The sequence below is a fragment of the Mycteria americana genome, chromosome 18 (genome assembly GCF_035582795.1).
Source record: "Mycteria americana isolate JAX WOST 10 ecotype Jacksonville Zoo and Gardens chromosome 18, USCA_MyAme_1.0, whole genome shotgun sequence".
Taxonomy (NCBI): Eukaryota; Metazoa; Chordata; class Aves; order Ciconiiformes; family Ciconiidae; genus Mycteria; species Mycteria americana.
In genome coordinates, this window is record NC_134382.1 from 11,024,446 (window position 1) to 11,043,934 (window position 19,489).

General features: G+C 56.6%; 1 protein-coding gene across 3 annotated transcripts in view; it reads right to left on the bottom strand.

Moving 5' to 3' along the window:
* CHD5 (chromodomain helicase DNA binding protein 5) overlaps window positions 1–19,489 on the bottom strand; it is a 31,885-nt gene that overhangs the window by 5,112 nt on the left and 7,284 nt on the right. For 2 of the 3 annotated variants that reach the window (XM_075520902.1, XM_075520903.1), the window contains exons 5-30: window positions 19,213–19,451; window positions 17,751–17,875; window positions 15,841–15,964; window positions 13,722–13,888; window positions 13,419–13,637; window positions 12,369–12,578; window positions 12,070–12,281; window positions 10,462–10,593; window positions 9,781–9,889; window positions 9,295–9,486; window positions 9,009–9,209; window positions 8,475–8,612; window positions 7,784–7,905; window positions 7,003–7,176; window positions 6,102–6,243; window positions 5,756–5,887; window positions 5,175–5,292; window positions 4,532–4,656; window positions 3,436–3,667; window positions 3,220–3,345; window positions 2,912–3,084; window positions 2,013–2,187; window positions 1,437–1,529; window positions 896–984; window positions 564–697; window positions 15–159 (exon numbers count right to left, since the gene is read on the bottom strand). In XM_075520902.1, coding sequence (XP_075377017.1) covers window positions 15–159; window positions 564–697; window positions 896–984; window positions 1,437–1,529; window positions 2,013–2,187; window positions 2,912–3,084; window positions 3,220–3,345; window positions 3,436–3,667; window positions 4,532–4,656; window positions 5,175–5,292; window positions 5,756–5,887; window positions 6,102–6,243; window positions 7,003–7,176; window positions 7,784–7,905; window positions 8,475–8,612; window positions 9,009–9,209; window positions 9,295–9,486; window positions 9,781–9,889; window positions 10,462–10,593; window positions 12,070–12,281; window positions 12,369–12,578; window positions 13,419–13,637; window positions 13,722–13,888; window positions 15,841–15,964; window positions 17,751–17,875; window positions 19,213–19,451 — 4,048 coding nt within the window. Of the gene's footprint in view, window positions 1–14; window positions 160–563; window positions 698–895; window positions 985–1,436; window positions 1,530–2,012; window positions 2,188–2,911; window positions 3,085–3,219; window positions 3,346–3,435; window positions 3,668–4,531; window positions 4,657–5,174; window positions 5,293–5,755; window positions 5,888–6,101; window positions 6,244–7,002; window positions 7,177–7,783; window positions 7,906–8,474; window positions 8,613–9,008; window positions 9,210–9,294; window positions 9,487–9,780; window positions 9,890–10,461; window positions 10,594–12,069; window positions 12,282–12,368; window positions 12,579–13,418; window positions 13,638–13,721; window positions 13,889–14,086; window positions 14,161–15,840; window positions 15,965–17,750; window positions 17,876–19,212; window positions 19,452–19,489 lie in introns of those variants that run through there. The other variant, XM_075520904.1, reaches the window with a different exon arrangement.

The following is a 19,489-nucleotide window of genomic DNA, read 5'->3' on the forward strand; positions in this document are numbered from 1 at the left end:
TTTTACTCACCCACCTTCTTCCTTACTAGTGACATGACTCCTATGCGAGTCAGCACGTGCTGCCGTGACAGCCCTTCCCGGGGAACACCATCCGCAAAGGTTTCGGCACCATCTGCTCCAGGTTCACACAAATGTCTCATGAAGAGAGAGACGTACGCCCTGCGGAAGGAAAGCCAGACCTCAGTCCAGCTTGGTCCACGGACTCCCTGCTGAGCCAAGCACCCACGCCATCTGCTTTCACCCGTGGGCGAGGGCAGAGTCTCACGCCCAGGCTAAGATTTAGCCTATCATAAAGAGAACGATATTGGCCCTCTCAAATGAAACGGGCGTTGCCTCCCCAACAAGAAACCTTGGGGGGGTGTGCAGGCACTTGGGCTACTGCTGCCCAGCTGGCTTTGTCACAGCACAGCCTCTGCCTCGCCCTGGGGAGCACGGCCAGAGATGGTGACGTGGCAAGGCAACGGGGTGATCAGAGTTTGTCCTGAACGTGTGAGCTAAGTGCTCACCACGATCAAGCAGAGCCCAGGACGGACCTTGCTCTGCCTGCCCGGGCCCCCCCGTACCTGAACTCCTTCTCACTCTTCCCTCGCAGATCCCGGACCAGCCAGTGAGAGTTGAAGGCGTCCTGGGGCGGCATGCCCCAGCGCATGATAGCGTTCAGAAAAGCCTTGCGCTGGCGGGCGTTGAAGCCGAGAACCTGCAGGGAGCAGAGGTGTGGCTGGGATCACACCGTGGGCTCGGAAGCGCGTGGCATCTCGGAGCCTCACAGCTGTTACAGGCGTGCTGGCCCAGGACTAACGCACTGGCGACTCGGCACAGAGGAGTCCAGCCCGCGAGCCCAGGGCAGCCCTGGCACAACCGCATCGGACACGCTCTGGCTGAGGCTGGCACTCACCTCGATATTCCCCCCAACTCTTGCCAGCAAAGGAGGGAGAGGCTTGTCCCGGTCACTCTTCAGCTGTCTCCGGGATTGTCTTCTGCCACCTAGAGTCAAGCAGCCTCAGTGATGGATGGGCCCAGGCAGCGAGGAAGGATGGCCAAAGCGCTCACATGCCCCAAGCTTCCTGCACTCCCTCCTGACAGGAGCAGAACCCGGGCAGGCTGCAGAGTCCCTTCCAGCCATCCCGCTGGCCCCCCCCAGCCGGGGCACTCTTCTGCCCTTACCAGGCAAGGGGTACCATACCCGTTCCTCCTGCAGTCCCCATCCTTCCACCGTGAGGACCAGAGCAAGGTCCTACAGCAGCCAGTGAAGGAAACAGCCGGTTGCCATCCCTGCCCCAGGAATCTCCTCACCTGGCAGGCCAGTGGGGACACCTCCCCCTGAATGGGGCCCAGAAGCACGCCAGTCCCTCCAACCCAGATTTTTCTGCTGCACCTGAGTGCCAGGGGCTTCCCGCAGAGCAAAATCCCGTGGAGTATCAAACGCATTAACTCACTCTGACCTTCTGGCCTCTCTTCAAAGTCTTCATCCTCATCCTCGGAGCCAATGGAGTACTCCGACTGGTTGTCAGAGAGCTCGTCCTGCCACTCTGCAGACCGCAAGGGAGGCCAGGTTAGAAGAGTGCCTGAGCAGTGGGACCCTGCCCAGGAGGGACATGCAGGACAGGCAAGAGTCTGCCTGCAGCTGCAACGGGCATCCACCGCCGGGCAGCGACAGAGGAGGACACAACAAGCAGGAAATCGCATTCTCAGGTTTTCCAAAATTCGTATTCTATACAGAAAAAAACCAATTTGAAACATTTTGCCCATGGCCATGTTTTTCCTGAATTCTTCTGGCAAAAACAAAGTTTACAGACCAAAAAATAAAAAGAAAAAGTCTTTCAAGGATTTCTATCCTCAAAAGTTTAGGAATGTGGGAAGCACAGAGCCATGCAGTCTACCAAAATGCAGTCTACCAAACAAGCAAACCACGCCGTGGCCAGTATGTCCACCAGGGAACCTGTTTGTGCAGCTCTTCAGAGCCAGCCCACAGGGCCTGCTGCCCTGCCCACGGCCAGGAGCCGCAGCCGTACCTTGGTCCTCCTGCGAGGCATCGTTGTAGTTGACCTGCTTGCGGATTCTCTTCCCTTTCCCCAAGTTCCTGGCCAGATCTTCCTGCTGCTGCTCATAGTGGTGCCGCAGCAGCTTCTCCCAGTAGTCGGGGTCCACGTTCTCCTCCTGCTTGATGATCTCACGTTCCACCTCCTCCTGCAAAGCAAGGGACAAGAGGCTTGAGATCGGGCAGCCACAGACCTGCCCGCATCGCCCACTGCCTGTCCTCTAACAGCACTCCAGGGAAAGAGGGAGGGAGAACACTGAGCCACTGGCTGGAATTTGGCTCCTGGGTCTTTGCCCAAACATGCTGACCTCGGTGCAAGGTTGTCAAAGGGCCGAGACAACCTCCCACCCAGGAAGAGCTCCTCCGAACACTGTCGTCCATCCCGCCCTGCAGTGCCCACGCTCACATCAAGGGAAAAACTACAGATCTGCAGAGGCCTCTCAGAACAGCAGCCTACTATCGGCTTCATCAACAGATGAAGGAAACAGGTCATTCAGCTACTGGGAAAACAAATGACAGCAGCGTGGTACGTAGGCAGCACCGTGCCCATTCCCAGTCTGCAGGGGAAAGGCCTTCAGAAGGACAGAAGAAGGTGCCTACAGATGCTTTGATCAAAATTAGGTCTTGTGACAACAGGGACAGAGCCCGGCTTGCACAGGACAAAGACAACTGTGCCTCCTCTGCCTGCAGCCAGTCCCATCAGCCCCGGGACCCCCAGGTCTGGAACAATCTACGGCAGTCATAGATAGAGAGCAGGGAGGAGCCCTGCCCCGCACCGAAACACTCGCAAGAACAGGCAAGGGAGGGGAAGAAACACAAATAGAGGGACGTACAAAGAGGTGCGATTGTAAGACATGATACTAATCACATTACCACACCGTCCTCTTCTCTCACAACATACTGGGCCACTTTAAAGGAGCTGAGATACTCGTTCATGTTCTGCAGCTCCGTGTCATCGGTCGCATCCTGGTTTCGGTCCAGAAGCTTAGAGATGGCAGCGTCGTCGTAGTGGATCACACTGCTGTCATCCACATCCTTATTGTCACCTGGAGGGCAAAGGGAGGGGAATGGAAGCGCAAATCACCGTGCCGGAGACAGCCCGCTCCCAGAGCCAGGCGAGCTCAGGTTGGGCACAGGGCCATGGAGGGGGACAGGTCACCCCAACAAGGGGGGCTACACACCTGGTGGGGTGCCACCATGCTTTTTTTTCATGCCAGGAGTCACTGCACCCCCTTTGGTTGACAGCGTGTCAGAGAAAGGGGTGACAGCATCCGGCATGGCGATCCGCTGTCCCTGAGACACCATGCCTGCGGGTGTAAGACGAGGAGAATGAGCCCCAGCAGCTCAGACAGGGCCCTGCCTTGCGCAGAGCATCCCCAGCGCCTTCCCGACCTCACCTTCCACGTCATCCTTGAAGAGCTCTTCTGTCCCAAACTTGAGGATGTCGTCCAGCTCTTGCTTGGTCATGGATCCCGACTTGGAGCCCAGCCCCGGGCGGACCACCAGGTGGGTGAGCATCATCTTCCTTTTGGCCACCTGGGTGATGCGCTCTTCAACGGAGGCTCTGGTCACAAAGCGGTAGATCATCACCTTCTTGTTCTGCCCGATGCGGTGAGCTCTGCTGAACGCCTGCGAGCAGAGAACGAAGCTGTCGAGGGTGGCACCGCGCCACGCTGGCCGAGGGGTCCGAGTTTCTCGCTCCTCCAGGGTGCACAAAGGCACCGCAAGGGCAAGGCTGAATTCAGCATTCAGGCTGCTACGGGGCAGTGGAGCAAGAAGGGCTCCTCAGAGCCAACCTGAATGCTCTGGCCCCCTCCACGGACTGCAGGCAAGCCAACTTCCCCATGTAGGCCCCTAACTGAAGGGTCTGAAGGCAGGCAGCGAGGACACGTTCCCCCTAGGAACCCTCCGGCTGCAGATTCACCAGGCCTGCACTGCTCCTTCACCGCCCTGCACCAGCACATCCTCTTGCCTAGGACCCAGGGAAAGGAAACGCTGGCACAAACGGATGGCAACAGCGGATGTAGCTTTGGAGAGGACCTTCTCCTGGCTGGCGAGCACGGGAGGGGTATGCATTTCTCTTCACTTTTCCATTACTTTCAGTGGCATTGGCTGCTCGCCCGCTCCAGCTGCCATTTCCCGTTGGCGGTCAGTCCTTAGCTAGGGTCCGCCCCAGGCTTTTGGAAACGCAAGTGGAAGCTCCCCAAAAGAGGAGGGGACACCTGGTTGTGAACAAGCAGCAGGAGAAAGCAAGAAGCCTGCAGAAGAGAGCCAGTTTTACATGCCAGGTCTCTCCCACGCCGCAGACAGGCCAGGGCGAGGCTGGTGGATGCAGGAAGGGGGCTCCTGAGCAGAAATGCGCTCCATAAATCCTGCAGAAAGGGTCGGCAGCTCTCGAGAGAAGAGACCGACTTCCCTATGCAGGGTGTGCAAACAGAGGGCAGAGCCAGAGAGGTACTTACTATACGGGAAGGAAAAGGAAAAGTCAGAAACCTGGATGTCATTGTGGGGATTCCAGTCAGAATCATAAATAATGACTGTGTCGGCCGTAGCAAGGTTTATGCCCAGACCACCGGCGCGGGTAGAGAGAAGAAAGCAGAACTGCTGAGCACCAGGAGCTGAGAAAGACAAACCCACAGGTGGCAAATGGTGAGACAGAAAGGAGCGTGGCTTACACAGAAAGGTGCAGTACTGCGCTTTAGGTATAAAACAGCGGGAACTGTCGGTCTAAGCCAACAAGCAACGGGCAGGGAAGGCAAGGAGTGAAAATACATCGTTCCCTGGGAACCAGTTCCTGGAGAAAATGCAGCTCCAGAGCTGAAGGGGAAGCTCTGCCATCTACTGAGGCCTTGAAGGGAAATGCCGGAGTCCCTCAAACTAAGCAGCCTGCCATTGGCACGCTCGGGGCTCATTGTGGGACGCAACTCAAGGGCTTAACGACACGGTACGAGCAGCCCGCCCTGTGCCTCGGGAAGCTGGATCTGCCAGCGCGGCACAACCGATGTGCAGGCAGCTCCACGCCGCCCGTCCTGCGGGTAAGCGGGGGCTCTCAGGCACAGCCAGCCGACCCCGCTGCTGGCTGCATGCTGCGAATCCACCCCGCGCCCTCTCCTCGGCGAGGCAGAAACGCGAGTACCGTTAAACCTGTCTATGGCCTCCTGGCGCAGGCCGCCGGTGATGCCCCCGTCTATCCGCTCGTACTTGTAGCCTTCGTACTCCAGGAAATCCTCCAACAAGTCCAGCATCTTCGTCATCTGCAGGGCAAGGTGAACCTGGCGTGAGCGGCTCTGCCCGGCCCGGCTCCCTTCCTCCCCCAGGGACCTGCCCTGCCCTGGCCGGGCCCATGCCTGCAGCCCAGAGGCCAAGGTGGCGGCGGTACTGCCAACGGCAGAGTACAGCCAACAGGCAACTGCCAGAGGAGCGACGCTGGCGTCTTGTCCTCTAGAGCTTTGCCAGCACGAGGGAATCGTGTCTGAACAGCCCTCCCCAAAGGGGAGCACTTTTACTATTATCTCCTCTTTATCCATAGACAAAAAGAGGTTTTAAACATCACAGGGAGTCCCTCAGGAGAGAGCTGGGACACACTCCATCCATCGAGACTGCCACAGCTGCCACCAGCTCTTCCACCAATCTCTATCTGTTCCTAGCACAAAATTCTCATCCAGAACGAAAAATCCTTTAAAAATGTATTTATTTTTAATCTTTCCCTATGCTCACCTGGGAGAAGATCAGAACTCTGTGACCCCCATCCCGTAACTTCTTCAGCATCTTTTGGAGCAGCATCAGTTTCCCAGAAGATTTGACCAAAGAATTCCCATCGTAGGATCCATTGGGCAGAACGGGGGCCTCCTGTGAAGGCATCCTGGTTAGCCTCTCTGAGGACAACACTCGATAACTTCACGGAGAAATTCACATGCATCTCAAAGACAAAATCCTGGTATGAAACCACTTGCACGAAAACCCACACCATTAACCAAAGCAAGATCATGGAAACAGCCCCCACCGACGGCTTACACACAATATTCTGAGAAACGTCTCCACGGTACAAGTACAGCTGACGTACCACCGCCGCCACAGGAAAGAGGTACGGGTGATTACAGCACTTCTTCAGGTCCATCATGATGTTGAGCAGCGAGACCTGGTTCCCACCACCTTTCGAATTCAGGGCTTCAAAATTCCTCGTCAGTATGAACTTGTAGTACTTCCTGCAGGAAGAGGGATGGGACAGACACCCTTGTTAATTCAGCCAGATGTGGGACCGGCATAAGCAGGACAGCACCGAATTAAACCCCACTCGTGTCACTTCAAAAGGGGCATTTGGACGTATTTAAAAGCAACGGTTCAGCACCCTCAGGCCAGGGCCGGGTTTATTCGATTGCTCTGTGGACATCACAGCCCCTGTAAGTGGGATGGACTTGGGGGCACAGTGGCTAGGAACGCTCCCCCGCTGCTGGGTGTAACTGGTTGCCCCACCGTGCTGGGAAGAAGCGACACGCCCTTGCCTGCAAATCCCCCAATCTTGGCAGAAGATGCCTCTGAAGCCGAGCAAGTCAGGCCAAACAGCCCAAAACAGAGCTGAGCAAGCATCCCCTGGGGCAGCAGTGATGCTCCAGACTGACGCCAGGCAAGCTGGCAGCACAGACTGGTGCCTCAGTGCCGAGAACAGGAGAAGGGGGTTCAGCCTCAGTGTTTTCTCTGTGCCCCCCAGAACTAGCAGAGCCATGCTGACAGCCTGCCATGCATAAAACACTTCCCGCTGAGCGGCCGGGACTGCACAGAACCCAATTTAACCAGGCTGAACGTGCTCCCCGGTGAGACAAAGCGCTGCGGCTCTTCCCGCAGCAGGCCTGAGGACAGCAGGGTGTCTCTGACCTGTCGAACCCCACTGACGCCCCGCCGTGCGGCAGATGAGGTGGGGTGAGGGAAGCCAGCCACCCCGGGGGAGCTGCGCTGGAATTACTCACTTCTGCATCTGGCTCAGTTCCACTCTCACAATCAGCTCCGTCTTGGCTGGCATGTTCTTGAACACATCTGCCTTGAGCCGCCGCAGCATGTGGGGACCCAGCAGATCATGGAGCTTTTTGATCTGGTCCTCCTTGGAGATGTCTGCAAACTCCTCCAGGAACCCCTCCAGGTTACTGTGAAAGCAGCCAGAACCACACAGTGCTGAGCGATAATGGGACACAAGAGAGCAAAGATATCTGTTTCTTTATGACCTAAAAAACAAGGGCAGAGCTCTCATGGTATACGATGAGGTAGCACTCCTGTGCCTGTATCCGAGCAGAGCAAAAGCCAGAGCAAGGAGCTGCACTGATGGCTGAGGAGAAATTCACACTAAATGCACTAATACGAGGTCTGAACAAGTTCCCCAAAGTACCTCTGTCTCCTCAGGGAGAGGGAAGAGAAGGCAGGTTTCAGCTCCTCACTCACAAACCTCCTGACCGATAGCAAGGCAATAGCTACCCACAGGACCCAAAAAGTTGTAGTCCACAGGAATAAATCTGGGGTTACATAAAATGCGTGTGTAGCTGCTATGACAAACCACGGGGGCGATGTGCTTTGCCATCTGCCTGCCTGCCGGCGCAGATCAGTGGCACTGGCACAGCAATAACTGGATCCAGGCACCCCGACACAGACAGGAGCCCCGGGAAACTGGAAAACCTCTGCTAAGCCACCCCGCTGGCCGGCAAGAGACCAGGTCCCGGCTGCTCTCCCTTTTTGGAGGGGGGAGCTAGTGCAACTTACTTAAACCTCTCCGGAGTCAGGAAATTGAGCAGGTGGAAGAGCTCTTCCAAGTTGTTCTGGAGCGGAGTCCCAGTGAGCAGCAGCTTGTAATCGATCTTGTAGCTATTTAATACTCTAAAGAACTGGGAAGAGAAATGAGGTTAGGTGAAAAGAGCTCAGAGGAGCCGATCGTCATCTGGGGACTCTGCAGACTGCGCACACGGAGACTCAGCAGTGAGCTCTCCCCCCACCGGGCATGCAGAGCAGACCGCCGCTTGCATGTCCTTCTCTGAGCCATCCCCATCGAGCACAGGCAGCAATGCTGAATGTCCTTGGGTCACACCGCCTGCCCCCCCGCGCTGGGGATCGTGTGAAGGTCCCAGGGGCCAGAGACTGCATTTAGCCTCAGGTAAAGGGGAGAGGAAGGAGAGGGATCAATTCCCTTCCACGACAGCCCATCAAAGGACTGTCAGGCTGCCAGGCAGGCAGCCAGGCTGCCACCTCTTCCACTGCTGAAGGATTTTTCATGCCAGAGGATGTTAGAGAGCAAATCCACCAAAATGCGGGTCCCAGGCAGAGCCTGTGCGAGGTGAGGACATCTTTTAGCTCCCAGGGAGGAAAGCATGGAGCAGCAGACCGCCAGTGCTGGGGTGTCGTATCTTTGTGGCACCGGCTGCACCACAAAAATCACTCACAAACGTCTGCTACTTACTTTGGACTGGTTGTTCTTCAGCCTGTGCGCTTCATCCACCACCAGACAGGCCCACTCTATGGAGCCCAGCACCGCCTGGTCAATAGTGATCAGCTCATAGGAGGTGAGCAGGACATGGAACTTGATCTGGGCTTCCTTCTGGAGGAGCAGAGGGAGAGAAAAGCCTGGATAAGAGCAGGGAACGGGACGGCCTCCACCTGTGCTCCTGCTGTACGTGACCCAAGGAGAAAAGGGGGGGCTGCCTGCACTGCACTGCACAGCGCCAGCAACAGGGCTGAGGCATGAGCGTGCCAGCAGAAAAATCTATACCCATCTGAACATTAGAACCAAGCAGGGGACTACAGAAACAGAAAAGGGTCTGGCAGAAATCTTTAAAGCTCATCACAAATCTGCATTTGTAAACAGTGCCAGCTTCCCTCTTTGGAAAACACCTGATTAGGGACCTAACCAGCCTCCCTCTCCAGGCCAAATTCTGCTCTGTCCCCTTCTTAGTGATGGTTAAAGCACTGGGTAGGGCACAGACTTAGCTCCCACCTTCATCCGGAAGACCTTCTTTCCACTCCGGATGGCATTGTCTTCAAAAGAAAACTCGTTTTCCCGGATGACCGACCGGCTTTCTTTGTCCCCCGTGTAGGTCACAACATAGAAGTCAGGTGCCCACATCTCAAACTCGCGCTCCCAGTTGATGATGGTGGAGAGAGGGGCGCTGACCAGATACGGCCCTTTCGAGTGGCCCTGCTCGGGGAGACAAAGTCCAAGCTGTTCTCCCCATACCGAGCAGCTCTCAGCCACCTCGGGGACTGCTGGATGCTCCACTCACCTCCTTGTACAGGGAATACAAGAACACGATAGTCTGCACAGTCTTCCCCAGCCCCATCTCGTCAGCCAGGATTGTATCCGTCCCTTGGGCCCAGGAAAATCTCAGCCAGTTTAGCCCTTCCAGCTGGTAAGGATGGAGCGTGCCTCCCGTGGCATCGATGTACCACGGCTGCTTGTCAAACTTCACTGTAGGCTGAAAGAGAGAGACACGATGCAAAGCAGTGAGAACAAACTCCCCTCCTTTCTCTGCAGCCAAGCACATCCCTCTTTAGCCTTGTGACACCGGACAGCCCCAAAAGAGACGCAGACACAGTCCCCAGCACAGCCCAGCCCTCAGGCTCCTCACAGCAAAGCCACCCTGGAGCTTTGAATGAAAAAAAACAGGAAGGAACTGGAGGAGAAAAATGTAACAGGATGGGGTGGCCAGACAGACCTCCCTCTCTCTGGGCTCACACACCATTGCGCTGCCCCCGCCATTCCTACTCACATCCACGAGAGGCGTTTCTGGAGGCTTTTCCAGCTTCTCCTCTTTCAGCTTTTTCCCCTTCTTGTTCAGCTTCTTCAGAGGGCGCGTGTCCTCCCCCAGCATCAGCTCCCTGCAACAGCCAGTGCGCATCAGGAAAAGGCAGGCGGGCATTCCTCTCCCAGTCCCCAAGCCAAGGGACAGAAACGCCTCCCAAACTCCACTGCCTTTTCCCCACGGGAGCTTTTCTGGCCCAGTTAGCACGGGCACTCGTGGAGTGTTAATTTTCCCCTCCCAACAGTCCACGCAACATCATCCAAAATGAAGAATAGCAATCTCAGAGCACTGCAGTTTTCCCCCAAAACAGACAGGCAGCAGAGCCATGGAGCCGCCCTGAAGTGCAGTGAGTCTATGAATATTATGGCAGTGTAAACGCAGGGGAATGGGAGCACAGGCTGGAAAACAACAGGCAGGCAGGATTTCCTAGCAGCCCTGAAACGGCATTTCAGGAGGGCCAGCTTTCTGAAAGTGCTCAGCCGCTGCTCTCTGAAGAGAGGTCCCTGCGAGCAGTGCCAGTGTGTTCTAAAGGCGGTCACCTACGAGTCCCCAGTCGTCCCGAACGCCTGCGCAGGCTGCCCCAGCTCTGCCTGGCTCTCCCAGGTTGCAGCAGCCCAGCTGCGGTTCCACAGCCCGGCTGGCTCGTACCTGTGGTTCCAGTAGAGGTGTTTGAGGTTTTCGTAGTACGGGATGTCTATCTCGTCGATCTCCCAGGTGCACTGGTCGTACGGCAGGTCTTTCCACTTGATCAGGTAATGGATGTCTCCCTTTTTATCAAAGCTGTAACGCAGGGCACGAAAAGCCTATCAGTGAAATGACCCTTGACCCCCGGGAAACAGATAGCCATAACCCGCTTCCACAAAACCAGATGCTTCATCCTCTGCTTTTACCTACAGACCACGACATCCAAGCAGAGGTAGAAAAACAGAAAGTATCGACACTTTCCAGCAGAAATGCCTATTAATCTGCTGCGTGTGTTAAATCTTTAAGCTTTAAAGGCTGCTCTTCCATTCCACTGAACAACCTCGTTTTCCTGTTTTACCGGGACTGGATGAATTCCAGCGCTCACCCTCTTTCTCCTGCAGCATTCACTGCTCTATGAAGTTTTGCTTACACTGAAAAATGAATAAACACACTACCGAGTCTGATTATATGCCTGTGGGGAAAAAACCCTTGCCTTATTAGCAGACAATGTAAAGCTCGCATGAAAATTAGCCAGGCAGCTTTATTTATTTTCTGCCAAGCAGCCTTCAAGCAGAGTTGCCGCTTGAAATTTCAAGTTGCCACTTGAAAAGTAGAAATTCAACAAAAAGGTGTCTCTAGCCGCTCGATGTAAAAAAAAGTCCGCACAGCACACTTCATATGCAGGAAATTTCTTCTACAGAAAAGAAACGCAAATGTCAAGGCTTTGTAAGGGAGTCAGGCTCCCTTACAAAGGGAGTCCCTGCTCACACTCCTCTCCTCGGGCAGCATCCCTATGAGCATCCGGGGAGGTAAGCGGGAATAATGTACCTCCCGGGTCCGTGTAGTAAACAAATCCCGCTGGTGCCTCACCTTTGACGTGGTTTCCGAGAGGAACAAATGACCTACACAGAAACGGGCTGCAGCTCCAAAGCAGTTTAGGTGAGCGGCAGCAGCCGCAGAGCACAATCGATGAAAGCAAGACCCATCACCAGGTTGCAGCAGAAATTTACAGAACGATTAGGCTGTAACAGGGACCCAAACAATACATCTGGGAAGAGTGGAACAACTCGGTGCATCCACCTTTGGGAAAATTTACTATCTCTATTTTTAACGTGCAATGTAGCAGAAATGAAAATAAGGCAGGCATCGATTCACTTCTGGCCTTGGCTGCACCTCAGGAGCAAACCTCCAAGGCGACAGAGACCTCAAAACAAGCCAGCAGCCAAAATTCCACCAGCCCAAGATTTTGGCTCTGCAGAAGGACAGCAAGAACTTCCCAGCCGAGCACCGAAATCCTGCAACAGGCAGTCCCAGTGGCTCAGCTAACCGTGTAAACCATCCACGTGAGAGCTGCACACGAAGGGAAAACCCTCAGGGAGCACAGACCCGCTGCTCAAAGCTTCATCTGCAGAACTCGCCGGGGTCCCAGGCAGCGCAGCAGGGCTCACCCTTGCCATTTCCCTCCCTGGCTTGCAACGGCATCGCTCAGCGCCAGCGCTACCAGGGGCTCAGGCACCTTGGCACGCACCTTTCCACGGCCCGTTCACGCACCCCCCGCACGCAGCTCCTCACCTGTGGTTCAGGATGCGGTGGATCATCATCCACTCGGGCTTGATGCCGTAGCGGTAGAACCGCTCCTCCATCTTGGCATACTGTGGGTCTTTGTTCTTCCGCTTCTCCCTCTGGCTGTCCTCGTCCCCAGAGCCGTAGTCAAAGGCTGGCGGCTCATCCATATCGTTCTTCCGTTGGTAGTTGCGGTACATCACGGTGTGGTAGAGCTCCAGCTGCGGCAGGAGGAAGCCACGCTCAGCCCACGGGCAGCGGGGCAGCGGGCTGGGCAGGGGCACGACGATGACAACGCACTGGCTCACCTGCAGCTCCTTCACCCAGGAGCAGTGCCAGTAGGAGAGGCCTGCCCACTTCACGAAGAACTCGCGCTCTGGGATCCCCTCCAGCACCTTTGGCGGGGGGAGAGCCAGCTCCACATCCGGGGCAGGCAGCACAGGCGGGAGCGGGGTGGCCGGCGGCTCTTTCCAGGCCCAGTGCAGGATGCGTTGGACCTTGCCCTTCAGGGGAGGGCACTGGGGATAAAAAAGCAAACAGGCAAGAGCACAGAGTTTAAGGTGAGCCCCTGTCAGGGGCCGCAGGGAGGAGGGCAGACCTGGAGGGCAGAAGGGGTCTTGCAACACCGAGTGGATGGCAGCCGTCCAGGTGCAGCAGGGAGAGCACGGCCAGGGCTCCGGGGAGCGTGCCGGCACAGCCTGTGCCAAAAGCTGCTGCCAGAGGGAAAGCCCAGGGCGGAGAGCGACCGTGGATTCACTCCCGGACGCAGGGAGCCAAGCGTGGCAAACCGGGTGACCTGAACGGTCCCAGACCCTGGCTGCATCTATCTCACCCCACAAACACCGCCGCAAACACTTGCCCCTAGGCGCAAGCCAAGCGCTGCCCAGGTCCTGGGCAGAGCAACTCGTTTGCTGTTTCTAATGGGGCGGACAGAAAGGAGGCAGCAAGGGTGCGTGGGGCAGGCGGAGGCTGGCCAGTGCAGGAGTGGCCGAGAAGTGTCCGTGACGCTGCTGCATCCCCTGCAGGGAGGGGTCTTGCCAGCAGGCAAGAAAAGCCCCTCTACACAAGCCATGCATCAAATGGGGCTTCACACCCCATCTAAAAACCAGCAGGGAAGCCACCAGCCAGCAATCCCCACAGGGAGACCGCGCAGGCGGCAGAGCCGTGCAGAGCCCTCGCGTGCACATGACCGGCAGTGATGCTCCTCCAGGGAGGGGGGCTGTGGCAGAGAGCGGGACGCCGGCCCTGCGGCAGGGCACGGGGAGAGGGTGCGAGGGGCAGTGGTGGCTGGGAGACCTGCTCCCGGGCCGGGCGGGTGCGGGAGCAGGGATGGGGCGAGGAATGCTGGTAACACTCACTGTACAGCGAGGGCAGAGCCATTCACCGTTTGGTATTTCCGGCAGCGGCGGGTTCAGGCAGTGAAGGTGGTAGGAGGATGGGCAGGTGTCGCAGCACAGCAGCTCCCCTCCGTCCTTACAGACCCGGCAGAACTCCATGTGGTCATCCTCCTCCTCCTCACCACCTTCCTCTTCTTCCTCCTCCTCCTCCTTCGGCTCCCACTGGATGCCCTCCTTCTCCTGGGGAAGCACAGCCAGCGTAACGCCGAGGGTTTCTGCCGGCTGCCCGCCCGCCCGCACCCACAGGGCCCTGACCCCACTCACGCAGTGGGGGCAGCTCCACTTGCCCTCGGGGGCCTTCTCCAGCTCGGGGTCCAGGCAGACAAGGTGGTAGGCGCGAGGACAGGTGTCGCACAGGATGATCTCCCCTCCCTGCTGGCACACCTCGCAGTAGTCCTGGTGGTCCGTCTCATACCCGTCCCCTTCTTCAACTGCAAGCAAGGGACAGGCGTACAGTCAGAGGGACGGCAGAGCTGCCTGCTCTCCCGGGAGGGAATGGGACACTTGCTCCTCTATGATACAGTTAAGGAAATAAGGAAAGCGTTTTGCCTCAGACCCCTCCTGTTACGTCCCCCTACCTCTCTGTCCCTCAGCACCACAGTTCATCTTTGCACACAGCATCATCTCACCTCTGTCTCTCTTTCTCTCTCCACACTGTATCATCCTTTGGTTCCTTCAGGCTCTCAATGGAGAATGCCAGAACCTGGAGAGGTTGCAAGGGAGGCCAGTCAGAGAAACCTCCCCAGGTACCAGCGCCACCAACTGCAAACGCACCATGCAAGGGTGACACGGCCGAGGAGGAGGACTCCTCTCCCGGGACTACTCTGCTCTTCCTGGGTGCTCACTGGCACAGAGGCAGGAGCTCTCTCAACTTGGCACAGACAGGAAAAGGAAGGGAGGGACAAGGCCTTGCAAGCACCAGAACAGCTCATCTCAATTGCCAGCTCTGCCACAAACTCCCAGCGCGGACCTCCGACCTTCTGCTCCTCCAGCACGCGGCAGGAGCTGCCTAGCTCCGGTACAAGGGCCCTCGTACAGCAACAAGCCAGGAGGAGAAGCGATGTCCTTCACACGCAAGACATGGAGCCAGCCGGCCAGCCCTGCCTCATCGACCGGCGGGGAGGCTGGCCAGCATCATGCCCTAACCGTCCACCAGCCCAGAAGCCACCCTTCTGTTTCTCGGAAGCAAAAACCCATCGGCAAAGCTAAGAAGCCAAAGGATGCGCCTGGATCTGAAGCATCTCGTCCCAAACGAGGACGCAAGGTAGAAAGGCAGCACACGTCCTGCAGCGGCGCAGAAGGCAGAGACAGCGTGGGAAGCCGGGCAGGGCGGCACCGGGCCATGGCAGTCCCTGTCGGCACTCAGAGCTGGAGCAGGGCTTGGGGCAGCTCGGCACAGGGATCTGCTCTCAACAGCAGCACGGGGATGGAGGTGCCATCGCGCAGAATCCACCCGCAGCCCTGTGCGAGGAAAGGGATGAAGGAATACGCACACAAACGTGGCCACGCAGCCGCTGGGAGACCCCGACAGATGCTTTCTACCACTGTTCACGTGTCTTCCTCTTCCTACATAGCTACCACAGATCTACCGCCTGCCCGCTGCCTGATTGCACATCTCACGCAGACAAAAAGTCCGTCATCTTAATGCTTTCTTGCCCACAGCCTGCCCTACTCCACTGGGAGCTTGCCACAAGCCATGTCTCTCCAGGGGCTGCTCCTCAGAAAATCACTTCCCTGGAAGCCCCACAAATTCTGGAACTTTGCTGCTATACGACAAATCCTGGTGGGATCACACGTGCAGGCAGGGTGCCAGCTGCCCACGCCACCTGTGACGTGCCCTGGTGCCCAAAGCGCAGGCAGGGTTCTGGGGCGGGCAGGGGGCTCAGCTGCCCTGGGTGGCTGGGGCTGCGAGCAGGCAGCGAGACGGGGCAGGCAGGCTTTGCAAGCCGCGGCACCGCGGCAGAGCAGAGCACCGCAACCACGGCTCTCCCAAAGCAACTCCAAGTGGTGACGCGGAGATGGCTCGAGGGAAGATGAGCCCCAGGCAGTGGCTGATGGCTGGAGAGAGGCCCGGAGGGAAAGCTGACTGCAGATCGACAGAAAAGCCCTGCCGCCGGGCTGCTCCACCACCAGCAGCACTGTGGGGCCGAGCCAGCGCCCCGCGGTGGGATCCACTCGCTGCCTTCTTGCAGGCGCGAGCCCACCAGCAGCAGGGCTTGGACACCAAGAGCTCGCACTCCACACACACACACAGACGAGCACAAGCACATCACCTCCCACCGAGCCAGCGCCACACACAGCCTGGAGCTGCCAAGGCCAGGAAAGCACCATCTGAAGAGGAAAATCCAAACAAAACAGGAACAGAGTACAAAGGATGGCCTACTCCTCTTTTTCTTTCTCCTCCTCTTCCCTCTCTTCCCCAGGCCAGCCGAGCACTCGGAGCGCACTGAAGAGCTGTTGATGCTGGCGCTGTCGAAGTCGGATTCCTCCCGTTCCTCCTCTTCGCTCTGCAGAGGGGAAAACCAAAGCACACACAGTCCAAGCGCTGGCAGCCCAGCAGTCACTCCCAGAGAACTGCTCTGCAGAACAAACGCCCAAAGACCCACATAAACCCGCGTGGGATCATCGACCAGCGGCTGAGCTCCTTGGGGCGCCCTGCTTTCCGCAGGAATCGACTAGCCAGAGCAGCAGGGATGGTGGCAGGGCGAGCACGCTCCTGGCACCGACAGACGGGGTTCATAGGAGTGCGTCACAAGGCATTAGGAAGCAAGGAAATCTCCTCTATCAGACCGATGTCCCAGCCAGGCAATCAATCAGCGTAGACCTGGACTATCACTAGAGCCTGAAGGCAATTACCTTGCACTGCTCAGCACAGCAGCAGCTTGTCCGGCTCACAGCACCATCAAAGTGCAATCACTGAGCAAATCTCAGAGCACGTTTAAAATACGTAAATCAACATGCCAAGTCCCTGACAAGAGGTGGGCTCTGGGTTTCCCCTGCAGCCTGCTGTCCCCGCTAGCACAGAGCACAGAGATATCGCACAGTGTGGCTAACCAGGCACATTGGGAAAGGCTCAGCATCTCGCAGGCATCGGGCATTGGCCAGCTGCAACACCCCGCTGCTGTGACAACGTTATCGTGGGCACAGACACCCGAAACAGAGACGTGTCAGGGGACAACCCCCTACTCCCAATCCTGGGCGGCCAGGGGCCCCCTTCTCCACTGCTTGGCAGAACTTTGCTCCCTCTCTCTCTCTCTCAACACCCGTTTCAGCTTGTGTCAGCCTGTTTGTGTGCATGCACGTAGGCATTCATGCTTGACCTCCCTTATAATGTGAAAGGAATTAAACAGGCCAGGCATTCAATGGCATCAAAACATAACAACACGTCTGAATTCTCATTCTGGAGACTTATGCACGCAAATCCCCGATTTGCATCCTATTAATCGGGTGCTTAGCACTCCAGCTGCAGAAGCAAGGCCAAGCTCTTTGCAACTTTCAGAAACACGAATGCACAGATCTAGAGTGCACCTGGAGATGGGATGAATCTTCTGTGATGTGTGGTGGAAAAAATGCAGCAGCGAGTGGCTGCCTCGGATCGCTCCTTTCGCATCAATCTCTGACGCACAAAGTTATTTACAACTTGTTATGTGAACTAGAGCTAGAGTAAGCTCCAATAAGGGTGAACTAATGGGATTTTGATCGATATTGTCAAGACCTACAAGAGTTCCACCCCTATTCAACAGTTATTTAAGAGATTTATTCTTTAAAATGCTCTGCTATTCTTTAAAACGCATCTGATATTTGTGTGCTGACAAGAGCAAACTGCAGCAGAGCCCTGTTGCCATGCTCTTACTGGGAAGCTCTGGTACCCCTGGGCTGTGCCGCAGGATCACAGATACCAGGAGGCAGGCTATGCTAATGTAATTGAAGCATTCAATAATTCTCTTGGACGTACGGTTCAGCTGGAGTGCAAGCCCTGAAGAATTCCTTTGCAAATGAAATCTGAAATGATGGCATTACTAACCTCATCAGTGAAAGCAAATGTGATTATGCGATTTTAGCAGAAATCATACGCAGGCATAACGTCTTTACAAACCTGAGCCTGGACACAGCTCTCTATCAAAAGGGATGAACGAACGTGCTGACCGGAGACTGGCGCCTTGCAGAGGGGCATGAACGAGGCTGTGACGCCCCTACACGAGGGAGGCTTCTAGGAGAGGGCTTGTCCTGGCATTTCCCTGCCGCGCCCCCCACACCCAAGGCCCCGTGCAGAAAAAGGGGGTGCACACTTACAGAGGAGCCCTTTTTCCTTTTGCTGGGGATTCCTCCAAACCGGAATTTCAAGCCTGCCATCTTTTTCCCCTTCCCCTTTTTCTTCCCGTCTTTGGAGCCCTTGATTTTCTTCCGCACGCCTGGACCTGGAGAAACAGAAGACTTGTTTGGTACTCTACAAACAGCTGTCCCCCAAATCACCCCCCACCCCAACTCCAGGATTTACAGGGAAGATGAGAGAGCACTGGGGACCACGGGGAGCAGGGCGGCAGCTAGTGCCATCCACAGAGCACGTCCTTTGGGGTAAAAGGCTGCAAGCCCAGACCCAGCGCTTGCGAAGAATCGGGGGAGGAAAGCATCTGCCCTGAGAGAGGGACCGCAGCCCACGGACCACAGGGCTGCGAATACCAAATAGGGACTTAGGGGCCTGCAAGGCGGAGAGAAAAGAGGCGGCCACGGAGAGGCAGGAACGCTGCGCTGAGCCCGCCGCACAGGGAGGCTGCTGCAAGCTGCACTCTTGGTCAGCTGCCACTCTGAGCCGCTCGTTCAAAACCGCTCGAGGCATCAGGAACCTACGACTGCACAAGTGGAACAGCAACCTTCCCGAGGAGGAACACGGCGCAAAGAGGGAGATCACTCCCTTTCCCACTACTGCCCAGCTTCTACAGCGATTCGCACAGCCCTTTCCCAGCGTGGGGACAGCAGCACCAATCTGCCGTCAGAAACAGGGAAATGCTGACAGCAAGAGACCGTTTCAATTCCAGTCAGACTATTTCCAGAGGAGCTACTGCAGATTTATGTGGTTGGCTCACTCCTCGCAAGTGGGCTTTGAAGACAGTCGCCTTTCACCCAACTGCCAGGAGAATAAATCTTTTACTCTGAAAAAGAGCTGCAGCCTTACTGCCAGTGCCTTTCCATCACTGAACTCCTTGCCATCTCAGAGACAAAGCACCCGGCTCGACTGCCAAACAGTGCATGTTCATCTGGCCAGGCCACACCTGCCTTGCCAATGCACCCCTGCCCTAGCCTTGCTAACCTGCAAATCCTCTTCAGCTTGGACACCGGACTCTGAGGACGCTGCTGGTTTCTCAAGGGCTTTACAACTCTGCAGAATCCCCCATGATAGAAGATGGCACAGAAATACATGGCCCAATCACTTATTTAAGATATAAGAACGAAGGTGAGCATTAATTGCCACAAACTGCCAGAAGTCCAGAAGGTCCAGAGGCTGCCAGGGTGATCTGCCATGGTTCACAACCACAGCCCCCTCTAGGACTTCCGCAAGGGAAACGGGAGCTGCAGACACACCTCTGGCACTGCCTTCGCTTGTCCAGTTTACTGAAGCATGTCCCCTGCCTGGAGAAGCCTTCCCACCTTCACCAGCCTGAAGACGTGGCTGGCTAGTTCTGCGGGCCCAACAGGCGGGCTGTATGCCGCCAGTGAGAGCAGCCCCTCTGCCCAGCCCACCGTGGCTGGCACCTACCCTTGCCCTCCTTGGTCTTGGCCTTCCTGATGATAGTGGGCAAGGCAGACTGCTGGGGGCTGGCGGCGAGCGGCGGGGCGACGGTGACGGTCTCCACAGCTGCAGCAACGGCTGCTGCTGCCGCTGCTGCCGAGCTGCCCTTGAACGGGTTGTTGGCACTGAACTCTCGCCACTTGGCACCGAGCACGGTCATCATCTTGGACATGGGGATCTTGGGGTTCTTCTTGGCAATCAGAGGCCTGCCGGGTGGGGGAGAGGAAAACCACACGTTAACAGA